At 38.4% G+C, this 21126-nt stretch overlaps 1 protein-coding gene and 1 pseudogene across 1 annotated transcript in view; one reads left to right on the top strand and one right to left on the bottom strand.

Annotated features, from left to right (window-relative positions):
- MYO9A (myosin IXA) overlaps positions 1–21126 on the bottom strand; it is a 309544-nt gene that overhangs the window by 239622 nt on the left and 48796 nt on the right. The window contains exons 2-3 of the mRNA XM_090270072.1: positions 13758–14668; positions 3012–3106 (exon numbers count right to left, since the gene is read on the bottom strand). Of these exons, the coding sequence (XP_090126198.1) occupies positions 3012–3106; positions 13758–14597 (935 nt within the window). The 5' untranslated portion in view covers positions 14598–14668. The remainder of the gene's footprint in view (positions 1–3011; positions 3107–13757; positions 14669–21126) is intronic.
- On the top strand, positions 3396–4463 carry LOC150015724 (POU domain, class 5, transcription factor 1 pseudogene; annotated as a pseudogene).

Here is a 21126-nt window from a genome sequence, read left to right as displayed (position 1 = left end):
AAAACAAACATTACTGACAAAGGCACTCAAAAAATTTTAAATTGATCCTTAACTCATTAACATGATAAAATGTCCTACATCCAGAATTTTACTTAGTGGAGAAAAATAAAGATATACATATAAAAGTCTGAAACAATATTATCACAGTATGGGAGGTATGGAATCAGGGTAGAAAACCACCAGATATTAGAACAGAAAAAAAAGTAAACATATCTATTTTTGCAGATATTATTATATACCTAAAAAAGGTAAGAGAAACAAGTTCTTTAAACTCATGCAACAAAATAATTCAGTAGGACAAGATATAAAATTAATTTATAAACCAATACCCTTCATATATACAAACAACATGTAGTTTGAAGATACAATGAAAAAGAAAAATCACACTTTTAGTAATGAAACATTAAAATAAAAGTCAGAAATAAATGGAACAAAAAATACAAAAAATTGAACTTCCAGTCAGATGGTGACACAGGTAAACACGGATCGCCTCTTCGCACATCCATATCAAACTTGCAACTGAACAATAAGACAACCACCACTCAGAACCATTAGAAATAGTTGATGGAAGTCCAATGACTACAAAATTAGAGAAACCACATCCATCCAGACTGGTAGGAGGGTCGGAAACATAGAAATAAAACACAGGGAGGATGTCAAAATGAGGAGAGCTAAAAAAAAAAAAAACATGGCCCAAATGAAAGATCAGAACAAAACTCCAGAAAAATAACTGAACAAAATGGTGGTAAGCAATCTATCAGATGAAGAGTTCAAAACACTGGTTATAAGGATGCTCAAGGAACTTAGTGAGGACCTCAAGAGCATAAAAAAAAAGAGACAGGGAGAAATGAAACTTGCATTAATTGAAAAAAAGAGCAATTTACAGGGAAACAGCGGTGGAGTGGATGAAGCCAAGAATCTAATGATTTGGAACATAAGAAAGCAGAAACCAATAACAAGAAAAAAAGAATCCAAAAAAAGTGGGGATAGTGTTAAGGAGCCAACTTTAAGTGTTCCAACATTCACATCATAGGGGTACCAGAAGGAGAACAGAAAGAGCAAGAAATTGGAAATCTATTTGAAAAAATAATGAAAGAAGTCCAGGAAACACAGAGAGTCCCAAACAAGTTGGACCCAAAGAGGACCACTCCAAGACACATCATAATTAAAATGCCAAAGGTTAAAGATAAAGAGAGAATCTTAAAAGCACTGAAAGAAAAGCAGTCAGTTACCTACAGGGGAGTTCCCATAAGACTGTCAGCTTAGGACTTCTGGCCAAAATGGAGGCATAGGTAGACACGCTTCGCCATGCTCTACAACCATAAGAAGAAATACAACTACCTCAAAATTAAAAACAACCAGAACTACCAGAAGATCAAAACACATGGAAATCAAACAAAGATATAAAAAAGTAATACTCATCCAGACAGGTAGCAGGGCAAAGCCAGGGCAAAAAGAACGCAGTGTGGCAGCAGTGGTGGCGGAGGCTGTGGCAGCCAAGATTGTTCTACCCAGCAAAGACATCATTTAGAATCCAAGGGCAGATAAACAGCCTCCAGAACAAGAAAAAACTAAAGTAGTTCATCATCACCAAGTCTTTATTATATGAAAAATTAAAGGGAGTTATTTAAGAAAAAGAAGATCAAAACTAGAAACAATAAAAAAATCTATCAACAACTGAACCTTAAAAACAAACTAAGCAAACAAGAAGAACAGAGGCAGATTATGGGTAAAGAGAATGTTTTGATGGTTACCTGATGAGAGGGGGGTGTGAGATGATGTGAAGGAATTAAGAAGTACAAATAGGTAGCTATAGAATAGCCATGGGGATGTAAAGAACAGTATAGAAAAAGGAGTAGCCCAAGAACTTACACGCATGATCCATGGATATGAACAATGATGTGGGAATTGCCTAAGGAAGTGGGGGGTGCTGGGTGGAGCAGGGGAAAGGGGGAAATATTAGAACAACTATAATAGCATAATCAATAAGATATAATTTAAAAAATAAATTATAAAATAATTTTTAAAATCAATATTCCACCCCTCAAAAAATAGAAAAAACTTAACATTTCTAAAAACCACAAAGATATCAATTATCCCCAAATTAATATACATATTTAACATTAACCCAATAAAATCAAGTTATGAAAGACATAGAGGAGCCTTCAATACATATAGCGAAGAAAAATAATCCAATCCGTTGAGGTTATATACTGTATGATCTCAACCGCATGGCATTCTGGAAAAAGCAAAACTATGGAAACAGTAAAAAAACAGTGGTTACCAAAGATTAGTGAGTGAAAAGGGGATAAATAGGTGAAACATAGAAGATTTTTAGGGAAGTGACACTATTCCATATGATACTATAGTGAATATATATCCTTATACATTTGTCAAAGCCTACAGAATATACAACATAAATGGAGCACATTAATGCGAAACATTAATAGGGGAAACTGGGAATATGGCAAAGCATTATATGGGAACTCTGTACCTTCTACTCATTTTTGTCATGAACGTAAAACTGCTCTAAAAATAAAGTCTATTAATTAAAAATAAAAGTTATTAAAAATACTACTGGCACAACCAGCAGACTCTGATTATAGACTGTACAATAGTAGAGTATAACAACAAAATTACATTTCTTGAGTATAATAACAGTGCTATGTAGGTAAATGTGGTTGTAGTTGCTTTAGGAAATATAGTAGTTACAGGTTCCTGTTATATGCCCAACTTACTCAAAAACAATTTTTAAAATGTACGTATAATATAAAAATAAAGCAAATGCAGCAAGTTGTTAACAATAAATCCCAGTTAAAGGTGCATTCAGGTTATACTATTCTGAGAATTTTTAAAACATTTAAACTACCCCCCACCAGAAAAAGTTGAAAAGAAAAAAATCTAATGCAGACATCAATGTCACTATTCTCATAAAAAAGTGAACAATCTATGGTTTGTAGAGGCAATAATAAAAATATAAACATGCTCCAAAGCCTGACATTGCTACTTACCCAAGTACAGTGCCTGTTTCTTGGTAATTTACTTGAATAAACTTGCCAAAACGACTTGAATTGTTATTATGAGCTGTCTTTGCATTTCCAAAAGCCTGTCAAAATAAAGTTATCATTCATTTCATTTTCAAAAAATGGAAAATCCTGCTTAGGTCAGCTCAGAGATAGCATAAAAGCAATTCACTTAATCCCTTCAGACTCACCATAGTTCAGGAAAAGTAAAAGAAAGCAACTAATAATTGAAATTAAACCAAATAAGCAGCATTTTATCCTATTCAGTAGAATAAAACTAAATTTTAAAAACTTAATGCTCAGTGTTGAGCAGTGAGTGCCTTGGAGAGCCCTCCTTTCATCAGGCCCCCAGTTTGGGGCGCCATCCTTACCATGGCAGGACACCTGGCTTTCGACTGTGCCTTCTCGCCCCCACCGTGGGGTGGAGGCAATGGGGCAGAAGGGCCGGAGCCAGGCTGGTTGACCCTCATACCTGGCTGAGCTTTCAGGGACCTCCTGGCAGACTGGGAATAGAGCTGGGACTTGGCCCTGGGGCGGAGATGTGGGGGATTCCCCTTTTTCCCCCTTCGTATGAGTTCTGTGGGGTGATGACTTATGTGGATCTCGGGGTGGAGCGGGGCTAGTGCCCCAAGGCGGCCTGGAAACCGATCCCCAGCCCAAGGTCGAGGCGGGAGCTGGGGGTGGAGAACAACTCCAAGGGGGCCTCCCCTGAGCCCTGCGCTGCCCCACCTGGAAGGGGAAGCTGGAGCCCACCCCACCCCCCACCAGGAGGAGAAGCATGGGAGAGCTCTGCAGAAAGACCTCTAGCAATTTGCCAAGCTCCTACAGCAGAAGAGGATCACCCTGGGATATACCCAGGCCGATGTGGGGCTCACTCTGTGTGTTCTCTTTGGGAAAATGTTTAGCCAAACGACCATCTGCAGCTTTGAGGCTCTGCAGCTCAGTCTGAACATGGGTAAACTGCGGACCCTTCTGCAGAAGTGAGTGAAGTTAGCTGACAACAAAGAATCCGCAGTAGATATGCAAAGCAGAGACCCCTGTGCGGCCCGAAAGAGAGTGAGTATTGAGAACCGAGTGATGGGCCCCCGGGAGAACATGTTCCTGCAGTGCCCAAAGCCCACCCTGCAGCAGATTAGTCACATCTCCCAGCTGCTCGGTCTGGAGAAGGATGTGGCCCAAGTGTGGTGTTGCAACCGTTGCCAGAAAGACAAATGATCACAAGCAGTGACTACTCTCAACAAGAAGATTTGGAGACTTCGGGAACTCCTTTCTCAGGGAGACCAGTATCCTTTCCTCTGGCACCAGGACCCCATTTTGGTACCCCAGGCTTATGTGGGCCCTCACGGCACTATACTGTACTCCTCAGTCCCTTTCCCTGACGGTGAGGGCTTTCCCTCTGTGCCTATCACCACTCTAGGCTCCCTCATGTATTCAAACTGATGTGCCTGCCTTCCCAGGACAGGCGAGAGCTAGGGAAAGAACCCTGAGAATTGTTCCAGGGCTTTGGGATTTAAGTTCTTTCTTCACTACAGAATTGGTAACACAAAGGGTGTGGGGGCAGGGAGTTTAGGGAACTGGTTGGAGAGAAGGTGAAGTTCAATCATACTCCTGATTTTAATCCCCACATCACTTATCCCTTTGATCTTAAATAAAGAAGCCTGGGACACAAAAACAAATAAAATAAAAATAAAAACTTAATGCTCATTAAAATTTAGATTTAAATTTCATGTTCTAGGGCCAACAAATTTTCTTAATATATTAATATATGTATTCTTTAAATCTTGCTAAACAGAAAGAAAAAGGAGCTAGGTAAAAATAATTACATCAAAATAATTAAAATTTTAGAACAGTATAAATGAAATGAAGTTTCATTACATAAGGTACTATAGTTTATTACACCTACTTAAAATTAAACTATAGTACTATTTTTAAAAGAATAAAAATACACAGAGTTCTTAAATTATTACCTAAGGTATACACCATGCAATGAAATATTTACCCAGCAATAAACATGAACTACTGGTACAGACATCTACATTGAGTATGAAACATTATGCCACAGGAAGAAATCAGATGCAAGAGTACATATTACAATATGAAATTCTAGAAACAGCAAAACAAGAACGACATGAAGCAGATCAGAAGTTGTTGGGAAATGGGTTTGGGATTGAAAAATGTCTACAAAGGGGGCACACAAGGGGTAATAAAAATAGCTTGACTGTATGAATGTGGTTACATATGGGTATACATATTTATCAAAAATTTAATGAACTATATATTTTAAGCTGGCATTTGTGGCTCAGTTGGTTGGAGGATCATCCCGTAAACTGGTAGGTCATGGGTTTGATTCCCAGGCAGGGCACATGCCTAGGTTGTGGGTTTGATCCCGTTGGAGCACGTACAACAGGCAACCAAACAAATATTTCTCTCTCACATTGATGTTTCTCTCCCTCTCTCTCCCCCTCCCTTCCCCTATCTCCAAAACTCAATAAACATGTCCTCAGGTGAGAATAAAATACATATATTGAACTATACATTTTAAATAGCTATATTTTAAGTTATATCTCAACAAAATTAATAAAAATCGAAATTTAGAAGAAAATTCCACTGTTGAACGCACACATTTAATTAGCTGAATCTCCAAGACATACTGCTGTATGAGAGAAGCCTGTCTCAAAACTTTAAATACTGTATGATTTCATTTACATGACATTTTAAAAACCAAAATCAACAGCAAGTAAGGAAAAACCAAGTAGTTCCCATAAAAAATGGGAATATATGGGAAGGCAGAAGGTATAAAGATAAGGAATAACGTGAGGGAGTATCATGGGGTAACAAACCTATTCTATACCCAGACTATATATAAATGATTATTCAAATTAATGTTTTAAAATTCACGGAATTTTTCTATAAGGTTATTTCTTTTAATATCTATTTTACAAAGTAAATCATTAGTAAATGAAGGCCAAAAAAATGACAATTTCAGATATACAGATCTGAAAATATTCATCATAAGCCAACCCATACTAAAGGAAACATTAAAGGAAGTCCTTCATACAGAAGGAAAATGATATATTCAAATATTTATCAGTATAGGGAACGGAGAACAGCAGAAATGGTAGCCACATGAGTAAATCTATAAAATAGTTTTTAATACATAAATCTCTTAAAAAGATCATTGATAGTGAGGTCAGAGAAAATGGTAACGATCTCTGAAAATCCTTTCCTATACATAAAAAAAAAATAGGACTACACCAAATTGTCAATATCAACTTTTTTATGACTCTGGAAATTAACCACAAGCTTGCAATAATCCTTTGTAGGGGAACATTTAATTATGGAAAATAACTGAATCTTGGTAAGAAAAACAGGCATTATGGCATTTTAACTTAACCTTATTACCATCTCCCTCTTGCTAGCTCCACAGTGGAGAGAAAAACCAACACCCTACAATTACAGTTGTTTTAAAAAGCAGCCTTAAAGTCATTGAACGGAGCAGACCAGTTAAGCCAAAGCCCTGCCTCACACATCACTGTCATAATTTGATCTATATGGCATCTCCCTGGAAAATCTTTTCCAAAGGGCTCTTTATTTGACCTGATTTGGAAACCACTCACTGAGAAAAGCCTTTTCCTTCATGTGTGTTTGTGAAAAACAATCAGAAGTAGTTGTTTAAACACTGCAAGTATCTAAAGATGGGGCAAAAACATGACTTGAAAGGAAAAGCTGATGAATAACGTGTACAAAAGGAGCTTTGAAAAGATCTGAAATATTCCTGAAAATGTAGGTATTGCCCATGTTTAGGACTGCTTGTGCCCATGAATGTGTGCATGCTCACAAAGAGGTAAGACCTCTGGTTGACTTTCACAATCTATGTAAACAGGAAGAAAAGGTAAGGAAGAGTTGACACCTGCCTGGTTGAGTGTTGAGGGTTAGCCCAACAAGTACACAGGACTGGGAACCTTATTGGTTCAGAACCTTTACAGGTGCAATTATTATTTGACCACTAAGCCGAATAGAATATTTGAAGGCCACACACAAGAAAGGATTACAGACTTTGCAGAATTATTTCAAAGAACAACCAAACAGCAATAACAAAACAATCACCACAAAACCTGGAAGGAGGAAAAATCTTATTTCCAGAACAGCCACAATGTATTAATAAAAATGCCCAATTTTCACTAAAAAATAGAATTAAAAAATTAAAAAATAAATGCAAAGAAGAAAGAAAGTATGGACACAGAAAAATAAAAAGAGCAATAAATAAAAACTGTCCCTTACAAAATGTTAAACTATCTTGGCAAACACTTTTTATCAGCTATTTTAAATATTTTCTGACAACTAAAGGACAGTATGATAAAGAGATCTTCACAACAGAAATCAGTAAAGAGGTAGAAATTACAAAAATTATAAAAATGTTGGTGTACATTAACTAAAATGAAAAATTCTTTAGAGGGATTCTAATTAAGGACATGCCCAAGTAGAGGAATCAGCAAACTTAAAGAATGATTAACTGAGTTGATCCAAAATAAAGAACAGAAAAAGTAAATTAAAGTAAACAGAGCTTCAGAGACTTGTGCAACCACTTCCAAACATATCAACATACATATATAATGGAAACACCAAAAGGAGAGGATAGAGCTAACAGGGTGAAATAAATATTTCAACAAAGAATAGCCAAAAACTTGACAAATTTCATGAAAAACATTAATCTATACATCCAAAAAAACTCAATAACTCCAGGTAAATAAACTAAGAAAGATCAGTACTTATAGATAGATCATGATCAAACTGCTGAAAGATGAAAATAAATCTTATAAGCAACAAGAAGAAGCAACACAAGCCATACAAAGAATCCTCAAAAAGAATAAACTTAATTTCTCAACAGACCCATTAATGATAAAAGACAGTGAAATTATATATTAAAAAGCTCTGGATATTAGGCAATTTGGAAACAAAAGAAAAAAAACAATCCAGATTTTATAAAAAGAAGTGAAACTATCTAAATTGATAGATGACATGACTTTATACACAGAAAATGTGAAGGAATCAAAAATAAACCATTAGATCTAATAAATAAATTCAACAAAGTAGCCGCATACAAAAGCAATATACAAAAAAAAATCTATATTCTATATAGTAGCAATGAACAAACAGAAAATGAAATTAAGAAAAACAATTCCATATATGGTAGAATCCAAAAATAATTACAATACTTAGGAATAATTTAATAAAGAGGTGCAATACCTGTACACTAAAAATTTTTTAATATTTCTGGATGAAACCGAAGAATACCTACACAAACGAAAAGATATCTTGGGTTCATGGGATAGAAGACTTAATATTGTTCAGATATACTGATTTAAGATAACAACTATCAAATTTAAGCTACCATTTTTTGAAGAAAATAACAAACCAATTCTAAAAATAACATGTAAAGTCAAGGTACTCAAAATGCCCAAAACAATCTTGAGGAAGAAGAAATTTGAAGGATTCATACTTCCTGGTTTTAAAAATTACTACAAAACTATAGTAATCAAAACCAGATAGGACTAGCCCAAATATAAAATTTACATACAGATCAATGGGTTAAAACTGATATTAAGAAATAAACCCTTGCATTAATAGTCAGCTGATTTCAACAAGAAATCCAAGACAATTCCATGGGAAAAAAAAACTTTTTTCAACATATGATTATCAACATGCAAAATAATGGAGCTGGACTCCTACCTCATGCCATATAAAATTATTCAAAATAAATCAAAGACCTAAATGCAAGCATTAAAAGTATAAAACTTGATTTCTGGCCAAGATGGAAGGGTAGGTAGACATGCTACATCTCCATCCACAACCATAAGAAGGAATACAACTACTTCAAAACTAAAAACAACCAGAACTACCAGAAAATCGAACTGCATGGAAGTCCAACAAACAAAGATATAGAAGAAGAAATACTCATCCAGACAGGAAGGGCGGAACAGGGTCAGAGAGGAAGTGGTATGAGTGGTGGCAGCAGCAAGGGAGTGGATGTGGCCTCTAGTAGAAAGCACAATCACACATTATAAAAGCCCGGAGGGACACCTGAGGAGCGATCCTAGCCCCAGACAGACCACGCAGCTCTTGGTTCCAACACTGGGAAAATAAAGCCTCATTGCTTCTGGCTGTGAAAACCAGTGAAGATTGGGGTGGTGGGAGAAACTGCTGGACTCTCAGCAGAGTCTGTTTCTTTAGCAGGACCCCAGTCCTAGAACGTTCGCAAACCCACCCACTCTGAGAACCACAACCACGATAACAGCTAGGGGGGCGCCAGTCCCAGATGGGAAGTGGGAGAAGTGACTGGAAAAGGGATGAATGCTGAGCAAGTAGCATTGTTCCCTCTCAAATCCCTCCCCCCATACAATGCCACAATGTGGTGAAACGGGTTGCCCTGTACTGACAAATACCTAAGGCTCTACCCCTTACAACGTAACAGGTGCGACAGCTCTATCTAAGACACAGAGACAAACACAGGAGGCTGTCAAGTTGAGGAGACAGAGAAGTATGGCCCAAAAGAGGGAGCAGAGCAAGGTTTCAGTGAGAGAACTAAGCAACGAGGAGATGGCCAACTTAACAGATGAAGAGTTCAAAACATTGGTGATGACCATGCTCACAGACTTGACAGACATGCTTCAGTACAGCAAGGGCATAAAGGAAGAAGTAAAGGCTATACTAAGTGAAACGAAGGAAAATCCACACGAAACCAATGGTGAAGGGAAGGAAGCCGGGGTTCAGATCAACAATTTGGAACATAAACAGTCACCCACTACAGAATGAAGAAACAAGAATTGAAAAAAAAACAAAGAGAGGCTTAGGAACCTCTGGGACAACTTCAAACATACCAACATTCAAATCACAGGGGTGCCAGAAGGAGAGAAAGAGCAAGAAATTGAAAACTTATGTGAAAAAATAATGAAGGAAAACTTCCCAAATTTTAGCGAAAGAAAAAGATACACAAGTCTAGGAAGCACAAAGAGTACCAAACAAGCCCTGGCTTGTGTGGCTCAGTGGATTGAGCACCAGCCTGTGAACCAAAGGGTCGCCGGTTTGATTCCCAGTCAGGGCACATGCCTGGGTGGTGAGTCACGTCCCCAGTTGGGGGTGTGGGAGAGGCAACCACACATGTTTCTATCCCTCTCTTCATCTCCCCTTCCCCAGTCTCTAAAAATAAATATATTTTTTAAAAAAGCGTCCCAAGCAAGATAGACCGAAAGAGAACCACACCAAGACACATCATAATTAAAATGTCAAAGGTGAGAGATAAAGAGAAAATCTTAAAAGCAGCAAGAGAAAAGCAGAGTTACCTACAAAGGGGTGCCTATAAGACTGTCAGCTGATTTCTCAGAAGAAATTTTGTAGGCAAGAAGGGGCTGGCAAGAAGTATTCAAAGTGAAGAAAAGCAAGAACCTACAACTAAGATTACTCTGTCCAACAAAGCTATCATTTAGAATGGGAAGGCAGATAAAGTGCTTCCCAGACAAGGTAAAGTTAAGAGTAGTTCATCGTCACCAAGCCATTATTATATGAAATGTTAACAGGTATTATATAAGAAAAAGATAAAAAATTATGAACATTAAAATGGCAATAAATTCACAACTATCAACAACTGAATCTAAAAAACTAAGCAAACATGCAGAAAAGAAACAGAATCATAGATATGGAGACCATTTGGAGGGTTATCAACTGGGAGGGGAAAAGGGGAGACCGGGGGAAACTATGCAGGAATTTAGAAGTACAAATTGAAAGGTACAAAATAGACAGGGGATATTAAGAACCGTATAGAAAATGGAGAAGCCAAAGAACTTATATTCACAACCAATGGACATGAACTAAGGGGGTGGGGAGGGGACTGCTGGAGGAAATGGGCATACTGGGCAGAAGTGGGCAAAAGGAGAAAAATTGGGAGAACTGTAATAGTGTAATTAATAAAATATATTTTTAAAAAATACTGTGGCACTGATGTAAAGGCAGACAAACGGATCAATGGGACAGAAGTAAGAATGCAGAAATAAACCACATATACTTGGACAAATGATTTTTTTGACAAGAGACACAAAGGCAATAAAGTGAAAAAAAAGTTTTAAAATAAATAATAGTCTTTAAACAAATGAATACTCATAGGTAAACACTGGGTTTATATTTTGTACCATACACAAAAATGAACTCAAAATGGACCACAGACCTAAATGCAAATGGGAAAAAATACGACAAAAACCTTTGCATAGGCAAGTTTTCTTAAATAAAACACCTAAAGCACAATCCATAAAGATGCGTAGACAGACACACTGCTTCTCCCTCCACAACTAAGAAGGGATACAACTACCTCAAAACTAGAAACAACCAGAAGTTCCATAAAATCAAATTGCATGGAAGTCCAGCAAACAAAGATAGATATAAAGAAGAAATACTCCTCCAGACAGGTAGGAGGGGTGGAGCCGGAGTGGAGAGGACGTGGTGTGGTGGCTGCAGCAGCAATGGCAGCAACAGGCCAGCAGAAAGCGCAGTCACACGTTTTAAAGTCAGGAGGGACACCTGGGGAGCATTCCCAGCTCCTCACTGGACCTAACAGCTCATGGTCCCAGCACCGGGGAAAATCAGGCCACATTGTTTCTGACTGTGCAGACCAGTGGGGGTTGGGGCGGAGACAGAAACTGTTGGTTTCTCAGTGGAGTCCGCTTGTTTAAAGGCCCCCATGGTCCTAGAACGTCCACAGACCCACCCACTCTGGGAACAACGGCCAGGACAGCAGCTAGAGGGGCGCCAGGCTCGTGCGGAAGTGGGAGAGGTGCCTGGAAAAGGGGTGAGTGCTAGGCAGGCGGCATTGTTCCCTCTCAGATCCCCACACACACACATACAGCGCCACAATGTGGTGAAACAGGTCGCCCTTCACTGACGAATCCCAAAGCCCCTTACAACGTAACAGGAGCGACAACTCTACCTGGGATGCAGAGGCAAGCAAACACAGGAGCCTATCAGAATGAGGAGACAGAGAGGTATGGCCCAAAAGGGGGAACAGGTCAAGGTTCCAGTGGGAGAACTAAGCGACGAGGAGACAGCCAACCTCACAGATGAGGTGACAGACAACCTAACAGACACAGAATTCAAAACACTGGTGATAAAGATGCTCACAGGCTTGACAGATATGCTTGAGTATGGCAAACGCATAAGAGAAGAAGAGAAGGTTATGCTAAGTGAAACAAAGGAAAATCCACACAAAACCAATGGTGAAGGGAAGGAAACAGAGGTTCAAATCAGCGATTTGGAACATAAGGAAGAAAAAAACAGTCAACCAGTGCAGAACGAGGAAGCAAGAATTGAAAAAAGTGAGGAAAACTTCCCAAATCTGGCGAAGGAGATGGACATACAGGTCTGGGAAGCATGGAGGGTCCCGGGAGAGCTGGACCCAGAGGGGACCACACCAGGACGCATCATGATTGAGATGCCAAAGGTGAAAGATAAGGAGAGAGTCCTGAGGGCAGCAAGAGAGAGGCGTAGAGTTGCCTACAGGGGGGGTGCCTATGGGACTATCAGCTGATTTCTCAGAGGACACTTTGCAGGAAGGGACTGGCAAGCAGTATTCACTGTGATGAAAGGCAACCTGCAACCAGGACTACTCTATCCAGCAATGTTATCATTCAGAATGGAAGGGCAGATGAAGTGCTTCCCAGACAAGGTAAAGCGCTAAAGGAGTTCATCATCACAAAGCCATTATTATATGAAACGTCAAAGGGACTTACTTAAAAAAAAGATCAAAACTATGAACACCAAAATGACAACAAACTCACAACTATCAACAACTGAATCTAAAAAATAAAAACAAAATCCAACTAAGCAAACCAGAATAGGAACAGAATCACAGGTATGGAGATCATTTGGAGGCTTATCAGCTGGGAGGGGGGTGGGGGGGAAATGGGGAAATGGTGCAGGGAATAAGAAGCATAATCGGTTGGTACAAAATAGACAGGGGGAAGTTAAGAATAATATAGGAAAGGGTGAGGCCAAAGAATTTATATGCACGACCCATGGACATGAACTAAAGGGGGTGGGACTGCTGGAGGGAAGGGAGGTACTGAGCAGAGGGGAGCAAAGGGGAAATAAATTGGAACTGCTGTAACAACATAATCAATAAAATGTACTTTTTAAAAAAAATCAACTAAGTAATATTACCTTTTCCTTTCAGTCCTAAAACAAAAAATGTATTTTGTTTCCTCTCTACCCTTGATAGTATTACTTCTAAAACATTACATAACTAAAAAATAAAATAAAATAAACTTTCCATATTCTCTATATTTTCAAAAGTGAACCCTTAGAATTTCAATGCTAGGCACAGATGTTAAGGCTGTCAAGATACAAATATATTAACAGGAATGTCTTCCCCAACCACTTACTTCCACAACCCTATTACAAACAGGAATTTTGCCCCTATCTATATCCTTTTACAGAGGGATATATATACTCCAATCGTCTCTTTATTTTGCAGCACTATGACCTAAAGACACCCTTATAAAAAATATTGCCACTATCACACTCTTCAATCTTCCATACTGTCTTTTTCGCTGTTCCATCTTCCAGTTTTCCTTGGTAACTTATGACATACTGTATATACTTCTATTTAGTTTCATTTCATTTTCTTACATTTACCAGACATTTTTAAAAATGTTTTAAAGACATATTTAGAAGAAAAGTATTTCTACACACCTCTAGTACTGGTCCAGCTCCAAGAATAATTTGTTCCACTCCACTGGCAAATCCTTTCTGACTGAGAGCAGTAAGGTGATGAATAAGAAAGTTTGTGCTTTGAGTCTTCCCGGAACCACTCTCTCCCGAAATCACAATGCACTGATTCTTTTTGCGCTGAAGCATGGTATGATAAGCTACATCAGCCACAGCATAAATGTGGGGCTCAAGTTTTCCCAACTGGTGGTTATCATACATTTTTACATATTTGGGGTTATAAATAGGAAGAAACTTGAATGGGTTAATAACTGTTAGAATACTGCCAACATAAGTATAAATTTTTTCATGCTTAAAGCGATTTCGTAGGTTTTCTAAGAGAGTTTTCTCATTCAAATCAGGTAAGCTACATAAATCATCAAAGTCTTTCTGTTGAGGCTGTGGAAGAAAACCCCGTTCCATCATCCTGCGACGTTCTTCTGTTACCCGTAGCCATGACTGAAGATTACCATAATGGATTGATCCATCAAGGTTTTTTTCTCTCAGAAGAAAGCGGTAGTCCTCTCCACTTAGGCGATTTTCCAGAGCCATTCGAGGCCACAGCATCATTCGTTGAACTGGACAGTCTGTTGGATTGAGTATCCATTCTTCTCCACCAAATTCTTTTACCTCTGCTAGAACATAACATTTTGTTTTGTCAAGATGAAGTCTGTTTATAAGAGAGTCAATCACCTCAGCAGCTGTGGAGTTTTTTCTGGCAGGAATTGGACAGTAGATTGTTCCTTCTGAAATTGTCCCAGGATATATATGTAATGTATGTTCATTATCCTCAAAGCGTCGTCTTCCTCCATCATTTATATTCATATTGGATCTTGTCCCATCAGCATGAATAGTACATGTTCAAGACTGTGGAAATCATTTTCGTGGCAAAAGAACTGTAATATAAAAGATGTGAAACACTTAGAAGTCATATTACACAATCACTGCTTTCTGATGCTCAAGAAAGAAAGGCTTAAAAATTGTGTTGACTACATTTTGTAGAACATAAAATCCTAAATCTCAGTATTGAAAGTCTTTTTTAAAAAAGATTTAATTGGCTTTGTTAAGTGATTCATGAATTGGGCAGCATCCCATCTAGCAACAGAAGTGTTCAGAAGGAACAGTCTTGAAATGGTCTCACGGAGACTACATAATATCACATTTTATTATCCAAATGTAGTCACTTTCTAAAACAGCTACTTGCCGAAAGTTGTTTCAATGTTTTATTAATTCCCAATCCAAGGAGTACAAATAAAAATTATTTTGTCTTCTACTATTTCGAATGTTTCTAAAATACCTGAGATTAGAATCAGGTTCTTTCTTTACATATGATGACTGATTAAGATGGACAGAATAATCACATTAATCTAATCACCCTGTACTAAAAAGCTCTTAGGAATAGCACAAAAAAAAAAAAAAGAAAGAAAGAAAAATCCCTCCCTGACTGATGTAGCTCAGTGGATTGAGTGCCAGCCTACTAACCAAAAAGGCACCGTTTGATTCCCAGTCAGGGCACATAACTGGGTTGCCAGCCAGGTTCCCAGTTGGGGGCATGCAAGAGGAACCAATCAATGTATCACTCACACATTGATATTTTTCTCCCTCTCTTTCTCCCTCCCTTCCCTTCTCTCTAAAAAAGTAAATAAATAAAAACTTTTTTAAAAAATAAGAAATGCCATTGATGGAGCAAAAATTTTGTGAAATTAAAAACAGCAAGGTGACATCAGAGAGAAATTAAACTATTTTAATTAACCAAGAGATGACAAAAACCTGCTATAGAAGAGAAATACTTTCTAGGACTTCTATACTCTTGACTCTTTGCCTCCCCAAAGGTTGAGAGAGGAAGGGGGCAACAAAAACACCCTGCCCGTGGCTTGCCAAACAAAACTGACGAAAGCACACAACTAGATACCATTACAAATTTTATTCAACTTTCCCTTTTCTTTTAATGCTACTTTTTTAAATCTAACCTTATTTCATTTCTTACAAGTATTCTGCATATCCTTCCAATTTTCTCATATCACACCTCTAGAAAAATGAATTCAACTTTTATACCTAAGAAAACAGTGACTTCCCTTAAATGACTTCTCCAAATCAAAATGCATTCATCTTTTCATTTCATCCATTATTCCATTCCTGTCTACCGAGAAAACATGTGCCACATCCTTTCCAGAACTCATAAAATCCATTTAATAGCACCATCAGTAACTTGTCCCATCAAAAACCACTTTCATGTGTTATCAATCTTTCTCTTTTGACAGATTTCATCTTTTAACATATAAAGGTTACGTTATTTTTTTAAAGTACCTTCAGTTATTTCTATCTCATACTACCACATTTTATCAAAAGTCCTCTCATAAAGAAACTTTGTTTTTTATCTTTTTCTTAGATGATTTCAAATGCAGAAAGTATTATAGAATATATTAAAAACAATCATATATCTACCACCCAAATTCAGCAAGTTTGAAAACTGCTATAATTGCTCCAGATACTATTAAAGATACAGTTATAGTTCCTTCCATTGATCTGCAGAAGTAACCACTATTCTAAGGTTGGTATTATGACCAAACATATTTTTATATTTGAAAACATATGCAGGTCTCCATAAATTATAGACAGTACTGTTTTGGTTTATAGGTTTAAAAAATGGTGTCATACTATATAGTCTGTGTCTAACTATAACTTAATAATGTCTTTTGTATTTATAAATGCTAATGCATGTGAAGTCCATTAAGTGTCAAATAATAAACCATTATATGTAGGTTCATTAACTGTAACAAAGTTCCACTCTGGTGGGGGATGTTCATAATGGGGGAGGCTATGCATGTGTACAGGCAGACAGGAGATGTATGAGAAATCCCTGTACATTCAGTTCAATTACGTTGTGAACCTAAAACTTCTCTTAAAAAAAATAGTTTTTTAATCCCATTATGTGATTATGCCACTATTTATCACTCCTTCTGGTGAACATTTAGAAGGTTTCCAATATTACACTATTAAAACAATGCTGCAATTCTCATACGTGTCTCTTTTGTTTGTTTGTTTGTTTGTTTTTAGAGAGAGGGGAAAAAAGAAAGAGGGAGAGAAACATCACTGTGTGGTTGCCTCTCACTCACGCCCCCACCTGGGGACCTGCCATGCAACCTAGTCATGTGCCCTGACTTGGAACCGAACCAGTGACACTTGGTTCGCAGGCCAACCGATGCTCAATCCACTAAGCCACTGCAGCCAGGGCTTCTCATACATGTCTCTTCATGTGCCTTTGCTAGTATTTCTCTGGGCTTCATACCTAAAAGCAGAACTGCTGGGTTTTAAGCATCTTCAACCTTACTAAATATTTAAAAAATGCTCTCCAAAATGTATTTCACAACCAGTATACAAGAACTCAACGTTCTTCCCTCCTTACTAATAATAGTATTGTCAGACATGAGTTTATGTCACGATAATAAGTGAAAAAAGCTATCTCATTATTTTAACTCACATTTCCCTGGTTACTAGTGTAGATGGATAATACTTATCCTATCACTTGCCAGTGGGATATGTTGGTTTTTCATCTCCCCTTTTTTGAGTTGTCTTTTCCTTACTAGCCTGAATGAGTTTTTCATATAACCTGAATATTAATCACTTTTCAGTTGCATATGTGACAAATATCGCCTATTTTGTTTCACTATCTTTTGCTGTAGAAAAGTTTTTATTTTTAATAGTCAAATCTATCATTAAGAAAATACAGGTATGATTTTTTTTAATAAACATTAACAATTATACTTAATTCTTACTGTATGCTTGTTTGTACTAGTCATTTTTTAAAGCATTTCACATGGATTATTTAATTTAATCCTCACAATTCCTCTAAGTGTTGTTTTTATCACTGACATCCTCATTTTACAAATGAGAAAACAGAAAGATTACAAAATGTGCTCAATATCATAAATAAAATGTGATCAAGCTGAGATTTGGATTAGGCAGTCTGATTCTAAAGCCTACATAATATGATCTTCTAGTATTGTTTTTAAAACTCCTTCCTTATCCTAAGAATGTAGTTATTATCCTGTATTTTCTTATAAAAGTACTATGTTTTGCTTTTCTCATTTAATCTTTTATCCATATAAAATTTATTTTTATGTATGCTGTGAGACAAGGCTCTTATTTTCACCTCAATTCAGATTAGTAACTGGACCAGCACAACGAAGAGCCTAACATTTCCCCACTGATTTATATTAATGTGCCATCTTTGTCATGAGGCAAATTCTACAAAAATATCAATCTGTTTTGGGCTCTATGTTCTGATCCACTGAGTCTACGTGTCCATCCCTGAGCTTATCTTAATTATTATAGCTCTATAATAAGTTCTCCCCCCTGGCTGGTTTGGCTCAGTGGATTGAGCGTCGGCCTGCGAGCTAAGTGTTGCTTGTTCGATCTTCCAGTCAGGGCACATCAGAGAAGGAAAACTCTAACTCCAAAAAACCTCCGCTGCCTTGCGGCATACCTCTTCAGGGGAAAGGCTAAGGGAGTAAACCCTGACAGAAAATCCGGAGCCGGAGTCCCTAAGGCGGTTTGACGTTGTAGTCATCACCGGCAACTCCTGCGGCGCACCTGAAGCCAAGCTGTATCGACTCCGTCTTTCCCTTGGACCCTTCAGCTGCGAAGAGAGGGGGGGTCTGCTGCATGGGCAACAGCAGACCCTCCATATCACCCTGCCCAGGCTCTGTAGCTTCAGCTTCACTGGAGAGGACACTCCAGCGTCATCGCAAGATGTCAATTCAACACGGGAGGAGACAGATACCGTGTCACTCCCGAGTCGGACTGCACAGCCATTCTCGGCGGTGCAGATAGACTCTTAAGAAGCTACACCATCGTCTCTCGAGACGGACGGCTGCCAACGAGATTTAGTTATTTGCGGATTTCTGTTGTTAAGTCTTATGCTCTTTAAAACACCCACAAACACATATCCTTGCCTCTCCCCCTTCCAAACCAGGCTAGTTTTAGGAAAGTCAGAGAAACCGTTTCCCTACTTTCCAAACACAGTTCAGCTTTACCAGCAGCTGCCAATCATTCAATTCTGATTGGGGAGGTCCTTTCTGTGCTGTGGTGCCCTCCAGCTCTCAATGCAGGACTGCCTGGATTCTCAGCCTCCTTGCAAACTGTCTTCTTCCTGCAAACTGCGCGGATCTCCTTTCCTTCTCAAAACCGCATGGCGAGAGCCTCTTAACGCAGCCTGGAGACCCCTTCTCCAAGCCACATGGAGGGAGCACACGAGAGCGAGAGCGAGACCCCGAGAGCGAGCGTGCGAGAGAGAGAGCGCGCGAGCCAGAGCGAGAGCGCGAGTGAGAGCCCGAGTCAGAGAGCGAGAGAGTCTGAGCTAAAATGTCCGCAGCTGCCTATATATCCCTGACTGTGTCCTCTGATTTAGCTCAGTGGATTGAGCGTCGGCCTGCGAGCTAAGTGTCGCTGGTTCGATCTTCCAGTCAGGGCACATCAGAGGAGGAAAACTCTGACTCCAAAAAACCTCCGCTGCCTTGCGGCATACCTCTTCAGGGGAAAGGCTAAGGGAGTAAACCCCGACAGAAAATCCGGAGCCGGAGTCCCTAAGGCGGTTCGACGTTGTAGTCAACACCGGCAACTCCTGCGGCGCACCTGAAGCCAAGCTGTATTGACTCCGTCTTTCCCTTGGACCCTTCAGCTGCGAAGAGAGGGGGGTCTGCTGCATGGGCAACAGCAGACCCTCCATATCACCCTGCCCAGGCTCTGTAGCTTCAGCGTCATCGCAAGATGTCGATTCAACACGGGAGGAGACAGATACCATGTCACTCCCGAGTCGGACTGCACAGCCATTCTCGGCGGTGCAGATAGACTCTTAAGAAGCTACACCATCGTCTCTCGAGACGGACGGCTGCCGACGACGATAATAAGTTCTGAAATCTAGAGGGCAAGTCACCTCTATTTATTCTTCTTTAATGTTACTTTCACTATTTATACTCTGCCATAAGAATTTTAAGAGCAACATATCAACTGTCATGATATAACAGTTTGGCAGTTTGATAATGCATTAATATTATAGATTAATATTGGAAAAAAACTGACATCTGACTGGCTTCCCATTCATGAACAGAATGTTACTTTTTAAAATTATATTATTTTTCACTTCTAAGGTTTCTGTCATTTTCATATCCAACTGATCTTTTTTCTCCCTAATTTCATAACTTTTAAGAAATATTACTTATTCACTCACCTCTTTGAAAATCCTAAATATATAATTTGATATTTTCCAAACTAGTATTTTAATGTCATCTAGAGTAAACTGCTCTTCTGATTGTCGATTTTATTTTGTATCTTTCTCGGCATTAGATGAATTAATTTGAGAATTCAGCTTTACAGGTGCATTTTTTCATAGAGAATTTTTTGTCTTTCATACATTTACTGAGAACCCACTATTTACTACTTTTTAAAAACAACCACAACATCATTAATCACACCTTCAAAAATTAACAATTTTTAATATTCCTAGTCACTGTTTGATTTTCCCAGTTTTCTCAAAAATATTTTTCTTAGTTAGTCCATTCAGATCAGGAGATCTGTCCCAAAGTAACAGTAAAAATATGCTCTGAGCTGGTAGGTTCCCTAGCTGTAAAACTACATTTGTGTTCTCCTGAGTCCCTGGGTATATAGCTTCATATAAACTGACCTCTGGCACCAGTCAGCAGCAAAGCTCCTCCTTCCAGTCAAACAAGCTGTGCCTAATGTACTGCAAAACTACAGTCTGATCTCTAAGGTGTACAATATGACAGTCCTACAACTAAACTCAGAATATCTTTTTAAACAGAGGAGCTCTACCTATCCTAGCCCATGGTTTTCAACAATGAAACCAACTGCAATAACCAGTCCCATTTACCACAAAGAAGACAAAACCTCAGCTGCTTTTATCTACAGGCTCCCAGCCATAGCCCCACTCAATGCTTTGCATTCTATTCCCTTTCTGAAACATAAAAATGTTTATCTTTTATGAGCCCCATTTATATCCATTTGGTTTTCTCTTCCATGGTTTATCAATTATTGATTTGTATTTGGGGAAAAAAGGTTACCTCAAAATATCACTCATAAATACAACTTAATGGCAAGCCACAAGTATTTATCATAATCATCTGGGAAATGTTTTTAAAATACACATTTCTAGGTCCAATAATGTTTCTGAGGTTGGGAAATCTAGGCAATTCTGTTGTTGTTGCTGATCCAGAGCACAGTATTTGTGAATCAATGGTCTATTCTCTACACTCCCTTACACCCTTTTTCCACATAGCAAGCCACTGCCCATGTTCTTTGACAATGTCATCAATTACCACAAAGTTGCCAAATCCAA

The sequence above is a fragment of the Furipterus horrens genome, unplaced genomic scaffold (assembly GCF_987537825.1).
Source record: "Furipterus horrens unplaced genomic scaffold, mFurHor1.1.pri manual_scaffold_3, whole genome shotgun sequence".
Lineage (NCBI taxonomy): Eukaryota > Metazoa > Chordata > Mammalia > Chiroptera > Furipteridae > Furipterus > Furipterus horrens.
The sequence above is the reverse complement of the archived record's forward strand: the minus strand, read 5'-3'. Positions and strand labels throughout refer to the sequence as shown.